Genomic DNA, 11545 nt, shown 5'->3' on the forward strand with positions numbered 1-11545 from the left:
GACCAGGGAACAGTGCTGAAACGAACGCCGTTAAGTGCACCAGAAGCAATCTCAGCCGTTGGGTAGGAACTAATCTCAGCCGCCCAATGATTAGAGACGGAATTTTCATTGCAAAGACTCTCGACGTCTGAAACTGGTAGGGGGGAGCGACTGGCGAGCGTATTGCAACGCGGTATAGATGGCTGTGAAACGGTGACGGCATGGTGGTCCGAGGTGCCGACGGTAGTGGTTCTTGGATGATTTGCTGCGTTGACGTTGTGGTTGGTTCTTCGGTGGGTTGCGAAACCGGCGACGGCGAGGAAACTATTAAGACGGCGATTGAGCTCCAGCGAATGACGCATGGTGGTGGAGGGTGGCGGACGATGGGACTAAGACATAGTAGCATTATTAGATTATTATATTAAAAATCTTTGAAGAAGAGAAGAATTTGTTTGATTCGCATACCGGTGTCTTTCAAATATTTTCTTTCCCGTCTTTGAAGTTCTCTTGCCTTCATCCCCCGACAGTTCAGTAGTCTCTTCTATTTACATGGATGACAGCCAGATGGAAATTCTCGTGCATTCAAAACCCCTTTTTGTCGAATTCAGGATCTGTTCTCAACCACGCAGACATAAGTTCCCTTCTCTCAGCTTGCGGGAGAGATGGAAATCTTCAACTTGGTGCTACAATCCATGCCCGCATCATCAAGGAGAGACGGCCTTTTGATTTCAGAAGCTCGAATGGTATCCGCAATGCCCTATTCATTTGGAATTCTCTCCTTGCTATGTATTCGAAATGCGGTGAAATATTGGATGCCGTTAAGCTGTTCGACCGTATGCCTGTGAGAGATACTGTATCTTGGAACACAGTGATTTCTGGGTTTTTGAGTAACAGGGATTTTGACTCGGTATATAGTTTGTTTAAACAGATGCAGCAGTCGGAGCGTGAGCGATATGATAAAGCATACTCTGCAACTGCTATAGCTTGTGATGGTGAGTCTTCAGGTCTAAATGAGTGATCAAATAAGGTTTAGGTATTTGTAGGTGGTTTTGAGCTGGAAATTTCAGTGGGAAATGCTCTAATAACGTCGTATTTCAAATGTGGTTGTTTTAGTCATGGAAGGCAGGTTTTTGATGAAATGCCTGAAAGGAATGTTATAACCTGGACGGCAGTGATGTCAGGTCTTGTACAAATGAATTATACGATGATAGTTTAAAATTATTTTCTCAAATGCGGTGTTCTGGATCAGTGAACCCTAATTATTTGACATATTTAAGCTCGCTTACTGCTTGTTCAGGTTTACAAGCGTTGAAGGAAGGGCGTAAAATTCATGGCTTGCTCTGGAAATTAGGAATGCAGTCGGGTTTGCTCATTGAAAGTGCATTGATGGATTTGTATTCAAAATGTGGCTGTATAGAAGCTGCGTGGAAGATTTTTGAGTCAGCTGAAGAACTGGATGTGGTTTCCTTGACTGTGATACTCGTAGCTTTTGCTCAAAATGGGTTGGAGGAAGAAGCTATCCAGATTTTTATGAGAATGGTGAAGTCAGGGATTGAAATTGATCCAAACATGATTTCAGCTGTTCTGGGGGTATTTAGTGTTGACACTTCTTTGGCTCTTGGCAAGCAGATTCACTCCTTAATCATTAAAAGAACTTTATTCATAATACTTTTGTTAGCAATGGACTTATAAATATGTATGCCAAGTGTGGAGATCTTTCTGACTCGCACCAAGTCTTCTGTCAAATGGCCCAGAAGAACTCAATCTCATGGAACTCCATGATTGCAGCTTTTGGTCGCCATGGGGATGCTTGTAGAGCAACTTCAACTGTGAAGAGAAGATGCTCCCAAGGTATAGCTCCCACAGATTTACATGCTTTGTTCTAGTTCATGCTTGAGGCAGGCTTAGTTGATGAAGCATGATAAAAGAATGATAACTCCTGCATGATGCCTCACTGCATGTTCGATCAGAACAAGCTTATTTTATGCATCGGGACATGTTGGGTAGGGCAGGAATGCCCTTATTGGAAGCTAAAACTTTAAGCTACCTTGGTGCTTGTATTGGTTTGGCAAGCATTGCTTGGTGCTTGTGGCATACATGGTGATTCTGGATGGGTAATATGCTGCTGATCAGCTCCATCTCGCCGCACCCGATAGCCCAGCTCCTTACATTTTGATGTCCAATATATACTCTACTGAGGGGAAATGGAAGGCAAGGGCAAAAACTATTAAGAGAATGAAGGAGATGGGAGTAGCGAGAGAAGCAGGCATGAGTTGGATAGAGATGGAGAATAAAATCAATAGCTTTGTTGTGTGGGACAGATTGCACCCGCAAGCTGATATCATATATTGCACTTTATCTGGTTTGTTGAAACACTTGAAAGATGAAGGATATGTCCCTGATGGGGTACATTCTTCATCACTTGGGTCAGGATTTGAAAGATTAGACGCTGCTTTTATTCTGACTGTTCAATGTCTGGTGAGGATGATGGTGATGTTTAGAGGGTAAGCCAGCTCGCACATGTTTTCTTCTGGTGAATCGTTCACAGGCAATTTATGTGGTTTGGTTTCTGCTTGTCATAACGAATTTTGATGGTGCCACAAAACCCAATTCAAATCCTGTGTTCTGGGTACATCTACTTCCACTCAAGAAGTATCCTAATTTTATTTTATTTTTAGGAAAAATCTAAATTATACTCAAATATTGTTCTCTTTAACAATATTGAAAGAAATTGTTAATAAAAAAAAATCTACAAGACTCGTTGACAAGGAAAAAAAAATGAAATCTTTGTATTAATTATAGTGAGTTGAACAAAAATGAAATTAAAGAACAATAAGTGAAACACTAAAACTTAAGATTCTTTTTTTTAAAAAAAAAAAAAGTGGAGCCAGACGAAATTAAGGAATGAAAGTTGAGATAAAGTTGAGCAACTAAATTAGAACCGATTAAATTAAAAAAGCAAAAGTAAAACCTAAGCAAAATGTTAGAGAATTAAATAGAAGCTACATAATTTAATGAAGACTGGAAGAGAGAAGTGTAACTTGAAATAAATTAAGTGCATGGTATCAGATATGTCTGAATATGTTTATTACTTCTCCTGAAATATATTATATAAGTGCCGTATCGAGATATTCAAGAAGCAGATATTACATTAGTCTAAAATTCTAAAAGTGAAGCATATGGTAGTTATAATTGAATATTGCTGATCAGAGGTATAGTTGTCGGAAAGAAGATTGCAGAGCCGTGGAGACAGCAAGCCAACCATTTTGAGAAGGATGAACATTGTCCCAGAAGATTGACTCCTCTGCTTTCTCACATACTTTGTATTGCTTCTCTCCTTTCTTATCCACGATCCCACACCCCCCTCCTTTCAAACCCACACAACATGGCTCTAATGGATTCATCAACGTTGGATTTCCTGTAAAACAGAACAAAATTTAAGATAAATTATGACGGAAGTCTTCTGTTCCTAAATATAAGAGCTAGATAACTAATTTATGAAAATTATATTAGATAAATTAGTTATTTATAAATAATAAGTGTTGGTTTTCTTAAAATATTCTTTGTCTTTTAACCATTTGTGCTGACTCTCATTGGCACTTCAAGTCTCAGGATCAGTTAGGATCGACTTGAAAAAAAAAAGCACTTTTACTAGGAGGTAAATATGAGGTAGAAGCTTCATTATAAAATTGCCTTCCCCCCCCCCCCCCCCAAAAGTGAAGGCAAACTGGCTCTTCAATTTTTTCCCTTCATTTTCAGAAACAGATAACGACAATTACTTATATATAGATACAACATACTACTAATCAAAATAAATCGTGAGAATTAAAGAACAGAGAAAGTTGGAGAACAGACCAGCACGTTTTTTCTGCAAGGTAGTAATAGTGTTGAGGAAGGCACTATAGAGATCTAGAGTTATGAAAACTGGTTGTCCTGAAGCTGATGATTGATTCTTGTTCAGGTCTTTGACTTTCTGAACAAGTAGATTGTTGTGATAATTTGCCAGTGTGTTTGCTTCATCACTGCAATTCTGATATGAAGAGGTCACTGATTCAAGTGGCAAACATCCCAAAGGTGCCACTAACCCTACTGCTATTTTGTTCACTCCCAGACTGTGAATTCTCTCCAGATTCACTGAAATTTGATTCACAAGTGACTCAGCAAAGGCTGGTAAATCCTGGAACAGGAAAATGCATAATTTAGAGTTTTTTTGTTTTCCTCTTAATGCAACTATCTAATATCTGATGCTAATGGATTAGATGATTCGAGTGTTATCGGACTTAGGTATGACTATGTCTTGCCAATAGATAGTTTGATTTTTTGATTGAGTTCTTCGTGAGTTGCACTTGAGCACTCTGTAAAAAGGGAAATTGCAGGAATCCAATGCATTATCACAAGTTAATTTTTTCAAACTTAATTTCCAATAGAAACTTTGTTGTAAGCAGATTACATATATTTTCTCATACTTTTAAAATTTTAAACAAAAAACTCTTTTTTTTTTGGGGTAAAGGTTAAGCATTTTTTCCTATGCTTTGCATAAATCTAATGCAATAGCTAAACTTTCATAGCTTATGAATAACAAAAACATGCATCAGATTCTATCATATTAAATATAGATACTGATATAGGTAAAATTCGTGTAATTTCAACAACACTCGTATACACATATAGAACATTTGTGTAGTGTACTTTTTTTATCTTCAAGAACCAAAATAAAAAGTGAATGTGCAATTCTATTAAGAGATATCGGTGTTATTTTTTATCTTTAAAAGATATATGTATGTTTTATTATTTTAAAAAAATGTGATTTTAATAATTTTATCAAAAGATCTCCATAATTTGTACCTCTAATTTAGAAAAGATCAGAAGGTATATAAAAGTTATTTATTCTTCTTCACTCTAAGTAGCTTAACTACCTATCAAACTCGGACAAAATAAAATATTATGTGTAGCAAATCAACTATCAACAAAACGGCGTTAACAGTGAGAAACACAAGTAGCTTAACAAACTATATTTCAAACTCAAACAATACGATATTTGCAATACGACATCAGTTTTTTTCAAACAGTTTTTTAGGATCTTATTTGACTTGACTGACTTTTTGTAACTTGTAAACTTATACTCCTTCGGTCCTTAATATAAAACTTATTTAACTAATTTAATTAGATCAAGAAAGTTACGTAAGTTAGTTAATTATAAGAAATATGATACATTTTTCCTAAAACACTATAATCATCTTTCTTAATATCTCCTTTCTCTCTTCTACTTGATTATGGTTGAAAGAGTATTTATAGGGGTAATTTAGAAAAAATTGATAAATATGATAAATGAGTTTTATATTTAGAATTAAAATCAACTTAATAATTGGGTCCTATATTAAGAACCGGAAGAGTATTATTTAATATCATTTTGTCTTTTTCTCAAAAAAAAAAGTACAATACAATATTTACAATCAAGAAGCTCAATATTTTCAGGTCTCGTGAATAATCATGTTAAAAAGCTTTCTCTTAATAGAGGTCGAACCCACCTGGAATCTGAATTAACGGATAGACAATAATGTTGGGAAAAATCTTCTTCCCAATAGGGAGCCAACCCGCCAATGATATTAGATGATTTATCATACAACAATAATAACAAGTCTAACTAATACGTATGATTAACAAAAGTATTCTAGAAAATTTAACTTATATTTGTTATAAATAACAAATTTAACAAATTTTCTTAATTTACTTAAATTAATGAGCGGGAGTAGCATTATTACCTCTGATCCTAATTATAAGAGCTAGTTGACTAATTTGAGGAGATTAAAGAAATAAGTTAAGTTAGTTATTTATAATAAATAGGTGTTGTCTTTCCTAAAATATCCTTACTAATCAAATTTATTAGCTAGAACTACTATTATTAGAGAAACTACCTTAGAAAAAATACATAAATATAAGAGACAAAGTAAATTGAGGCCTTATAATTGGATCAAAATAAAAATCAAATAAAGTCTTTTATTAAGGATAAGAGGTAGTATCTTATAACTAACATGAAAAGCTCTCTATGCTAACTGATGTAAAAAGTCCTCCCTACAGTAGTTACCTTTTCAAAAGATTTCATGTTGCTATCTGTCTAATTTACCTCACCCAAATGATTTACCCTAAAACATGAAGGAAAAAAACAAAGGTAAATATAGAAATCACTTAAACCAATACTCACCTTGGTGGATCCATTTTTGACTAAGAAAGTGTCATAATCATTGGAAGCGGCATTGACAAGAGCAATGGAGGATTGAAGGTCTTGTTTGGTGAACACATTTTGTTGAAGTAACTGTTGGAACAAGTCAATTTGGGTGGTGACGTTTGGTCCATCCACCATTGTCTGAAACACACCAGTCCCTCCATGACCAAAGTTCATCCCATTTCCTATCACTGATTGGTTCACAGACTTCCTTTGTTCATATGGCACTGGTGATGTTATGTTCATATACGAAGCTGCTTGAAGCCATACACATACATTCATAAATACATACATGCACACATACTATTATCTGTCATGAATGTTTCAAATAAAACATGGCTCTCGATCCTTAATATAAGAGCTGGATAATTAATTTAGAAAGATTAAAAAAATTAATTAAATTACATATTTGTAACAACATGTGTAATGACTTTTTAAATTACCCTTATTCAATTATGTACAGTAGAATTATACTTGGGTGGAAATATTTTACAATCAATAGGAATATTATTGAGAATACATTGTAAAATTAGAAGGCAAAATGGATTAGGATTTTATATTTAGGATTGTCAATCAGCTCTTTTATTTAGGACCAAAGGTGGTAAAAGTTTTGACTTTGACTTCTATTGGTGGTGATGTGTTCATAAACGAAGTTCCTTGAAGCCACACATATACATCCATATATACGTGCGTGCCTAGGTATGTATATACACATGAATATGAGCATATATGTTTAGTTTGACGTTGAAAATAATAAAAATTATAATTTTTATAAAATTATGCAGACTTTGCTTGTTTGAAAGCAAACATAGAGACGAGTTCATTTTTTCTGTGTGTGAAAGGGATAATAACACAATTTTCTGAAAAGATTATAATTATCTTTCTAATATATATGCAAACCAAATATGAATGCTATATTTTCCTTGTTATTTCAACTCTTCTGGCTTCACTTTTCGTCCAAAAAATTCCATGCCTTTCACACATATTGATTTAGTTTGATCTATTTTCAAAACTTACAAATACATTTTTTTAAGAAAACTTAAAATAAACTACATGTAAATCCATTAATACTTGTTCATTTTATAGAGGTTATTCGTTTTATTTTAAGAATATAAACAAAATTTTGCCTGCATTGGTCTTCTTTTCTATCTTCGGAGAAAGATTGTGCATATCTTTAAAATAGAGATAGAGCAAAGATTTATATAAATTCAATAAAAATATTGATAGAAAGTTATGTACTTATTTTTTTATTTCACAAAAAAAAAGTTTGGATGTGATTTAACATAATAACTGTAAAGCATTGATTGGCAAAGAAGAAGAAAAAAAGGGGAACGTATACTTTATTTTGTTTAATAATTAAGAACTCAAACAACGGCCAACCAGTCAAATTAATTGAGGAAAACAGTACAAGACAATTAAAGCTTTTGTCCTTCAGATAGTAAAAGCAATCAATGGAGTAATAAATTCATGTCCATCACCCGTGAAATTAAACCCGTTTCCCTCCTTACATATCTAGTTTGATAAGATCGTTTGGTGAAGAAAATAAAACTGCTACCAGTTTAGTTGATTCGAGAAAAGAGATTTTTTTTTTTAAACTAGAAAGGGAAGAAGAAGAGAATAGGGGATTTGATATTTGTTTTTATGAAACTGAGTACAAAATTATATGACTGAAATTTTTGGATCGAGAAGAGTTTGATGCGTCTCAAGTTTAAACTACTTCCTCTAATTCTAAATGTAAAAACTAGATTTTAAATTGGATAATTATTTATAAAAATTATGACTTGATTTTTTTTAAATACACTTTTAATAGTTTGTATTGGAAAGTAATGAAAAACCTCCTTAATTGAGATCTTATGTTTCTTATATTTAAAATTAAGGTCTTGTTAAAAAGGTATACAAAAAACAATTCTAAAAAAGTGTAAAATTTTCTTCTAAATTTTTTGTAACAAGATGAGGGAGATGGAGTGTTTAATTTCAAATTTTCAGAAAAGAAAACTACATTACCTAAATAATCAGAGAGAACACGACCATCACAGAACCTGCCGGCCGGTGTACCGGGAAAAGTGACGCCGTAGGGAGGCTTGAATGACGGAGAGTTTAAGAAATTGCCGGTGTCCACATAGGAATCTCCAAAAACAAACAGCTTTTTCTCTGATCCTTCGATCACTGCAACATAAATTCAGGCAAATAAAACCACATAATCAATAACATGGTCATGTGAATATATATATATATATATATATTTATATAACTGAAGCTTTTGGGATATTTTTCAGTATTACCAGTGAAAATGGCAGAGAGACTAAGCAAGACAGAAGAGAGAGAAGAGTCTGATAAGTTTGGTTCGCCATTGATGATGCTTCAGAAACAGAAGATGATGATGTTTGAGGAGTTGGAACTTTATGGCTATGCTTTATATATGTGAAAAGGTTAAGAGGCTTTATATTTAATCGGGTGGGGGGGAGGAGATAGACAATTTTTTTTTCTCTGGCCGGGAGATAGACAAATATTAATTGTGCATATCTGCATTAATCAGGTCATATATATACACATATAGATATTCTGCAAAGACTAATTAATTATTGAATTATCAGCATCAAATTTTTGAAGAGGTTTGTTTGTTTTTTTTTTTTTGAGCAAGTTTGTTTTATTTTTTTTTATAAGCATTAATTTGGATTTGTATAATCATTTAATGCATTTCTTCTTCTTCTTCTTCTTTTTCTTTTTAATTTTTACTTCTAATTAACTATATGTTTCTCTCCTTTTTTTTCCTACTCATTCTCCCTCCCATTTACCCTTTATGTAAATAAGGTAATCTAGGAAAATAAGTTGCATTTTTTTAACCTATTTATTGTCTTTAACCAATTTTTTTAACCAACTTCTTGAATTGGGCAATATAATCATTTAATGCGTATATTTTGAACTAGAAGTAGTGTATAATTAATGGGTTATTATTCAGAAGGAATTCATTTTTCTGGGGCTTATATTTGTTGCTCTTTCGTTAATAGAAGTTACATTCAAATAAGATTAATTAAAATGTTCGGAGCTTTTTGCTCAAAAAGCAAAAAGTTCTGAGCCACCTCATACCAGCTCTAGGCCTCCAGTAGCAATGTTCTTAGAATTGGATTGGGAGACTAGAGTACGGGTTTAAGGTTTTTATTTTGGGGCCAAATTAGGAATATTTGTTCAAATCTAGTTTACATTAAGATTATATTAAAGGTATTTGTTGTTTATTCTAAATCGCCAAAATCGTTTAATATGTCAGATTAATTGTTCAACTAAACGTGCCAAGCTTCTATAATGAACCAAAACTACTAATAAATCTCTCTTTCTCTCTCTGTCTCTCTCTCTCTCACACACACATAAAACTTTGAAGAAATAGTCAAAAGATAATAAAAAGCACAAAAAAATAGTTTTGAATTATTGAATTTTTTTAAAAAATAAAAAACCAATTCAAGATTGTTTTCCCACTAATTTTTATCAGTTTTAATGGGTTTAACCAATTTTCTACCCATTCACTTTTTGGCTTGTCCTGGTAGTATTTTGTATATTCCTACTGCTTGAACTACCCAGTTCAATCCAATCTCACGGCATTGTCCAATATCAAGAATATAATAGGATATATGAATAGAGGTTCAAGATTTAAATCCTTCTAATTATATTATAAGATCTCATAAGCCAACTAACATGCTTGATAATGGGCAATCAACATTTCTTTTGGTTCAAGAAAAGTTTATGAGTTGAGGTTTTGGGGGCTCAAGATTAAAACAAAATCTCACAGATCAAGGAATGCTTAATTCAAACCATGTGTGACAATTTTGTGAATTTAATTACCTATTATAGTTAGGAAAAATTGGGGATAAATCCCATATTAAAAATTTAATTGGCAAATAGGACCTAAGAATTCTGTGCAACTTAATTTCTTTTATGTGCAACTTATCTTTCTTTGTGTGCAATGTATCTTTCTTTGGTGCAATGATTTTTCTTTCTTTGTGTGATGTACAACTCAATTTCTTTTTGTGCAAATAAAATTTTATTATATGCAAGTCATCTTCCTTGTGTGTAAACTAATTTCTTATATGCAAATAATGTTTGTGCAAACTATCTTCTATTTGTGCAACTTATCATCATTTGTGTGCAACTAATCTTTTCTTGTACAATCAATCATCCTAGGTCCTATTTGCTAATTAAATTTTAATGAGGGATTTATCCCTAATTTTCCCTTATGGTTAATCCAGAAAGTTTTTTTCTATGCACAAGAAATCAAGTTGTTCTGAATATGATTTTTCAAAGAAATAATATTGATCGGTTTGTCATATATTTATGAGGAATCCATTAATTTTACATTCATATGATCAATATATTTTTCTTTAACTCCTATAATTTTAGAAAACAGAAGGTCCACTATGGGTTGATACGGGCGACCTAACAAGGTTAGATGGTAGATGAAAGTGATGAGTCATATATCGTGTCTCTAAGTTGTCAAATTATTTTTTTTATGTTTGGAAAACAATTTCTTTAATATTTGTTACTACTTGAACAATAATCTGATAAGGGTACAAGAAAAAAAAACAACAATAATATCAATACGAAATTGGGATTATGAATTATAAAATGGAGTCAAGATAGAAACTGGTTCAAGAAAAGGACGATGGGGAATGATGAAGAAATTAAGGTGCAAATTAACTTCCCTTCTTTTTGGCAGATTCGCTCATAATGGTAAGTAATTGGACTAAGACGCCACTCTACTCGAAGGTGCTTTGCAGAAGGAAAGGTAATCGCATATAAGTTGTTAAATTTGTTTGAAAATATGAAAATTTTTAAATTTACCCACATTCAAAACTATTGATTACATGTTGAAAGGCCAAAAAAAACAAGAAGAAGAAGAATGTATCAAATTTTAATTTGGGGCAACCTTAAAAAAATATACTTCCTTTTATCCTAAATATAAAAACTAGTTATTAAAAAATATACTTTCTTATCATAAATATAAAAACTAGTTATTTCTCATATTTATTATTTTTTGACAAACTAATTTACTTGACTTATAAATTGATATACTCCTCCGGTCCTAATTATAAGACCCAATTTGACTTTTTATTTGGTCCTAATTATAAGACCCAATCTATTTTCTCTCTTATATTTTTACATTTTTTTCCAAGATAATCCTTCTAATAATGATAGTTTTAGCCAATATACTTAATTAGCAAGGATATTTTAGGAATAACAACACTTATTTATTATAAATAACCAACTTAACTTACTTCCTTAATCTCCTCAAATAAGTCAATTGGGTCTTATAATTAGGACCGGAGGAGTATTAATTAATATTACACAGGATAT

General features: G+C 32.6%; 2 protein-coding genes across 2 annotated transcripts; one reads left to right on the forward strand and one right to left on the reverse strand.

The window, feature by feature from the left end:
* The first annotated feature begins 293 nt into the window (after window positions 1-293).
* Window positions 294-1671, forward strand: LOC114720821 (pentatricopeptide repeat-containing protein At3g05340-like). The gene is given in 2 exon segments (XM_028906541.1): window positions 294-1160; window positions 1277-1671. Coding segments are annotated over 2 exon segments (1023 nt in total). The 5' UTR covers window positions 294-532.
* A 1318-nt stretch (window positions 1672-2989) lies between these two features.
* On the reverse strand, window positions 2990-9796 carry LOC114720822 (GDSL esterase/lipase At5g03610-like). The gene is made up of 6 exons (XM_028906542.1): window positions 9792-9796; window positions 8485-8561; window positions 8207-8368; window positions 6182-6456; window positions 3835-4156; window positions 2990-3397 (listed from the first exon to the last, which is right to left on the reverse strand). The coding sequence occupies exons 1-6, from the start codon at window positions 9794-9796 to the stop codon at window positions 3186-3188; spliced, it is 1053 nt and encodes a 350-aa protein (XP_028762375.1). The 3' UTR covers window positions 2990-3185.
* Between the last annotated feature and the right edge of the window lie 1749 nt (window positions 9797-11545).

The sequence above is a fragment of the Neltuma alba genome, unplaced genomic scaffold, assembly GCF_004799145.2.
Source record: "Neltuma alba isolate B1F8T4 unplaced genomic scaffold, ASM479914v2 tig00012000_pilon, whole genome shotgun sequence".
NCBI lineage: Eukaryota > Viridiplantae > Streptophyta > Magnoliopsida > Fabales > Fabaceae > Neltuma > Neltuma alba.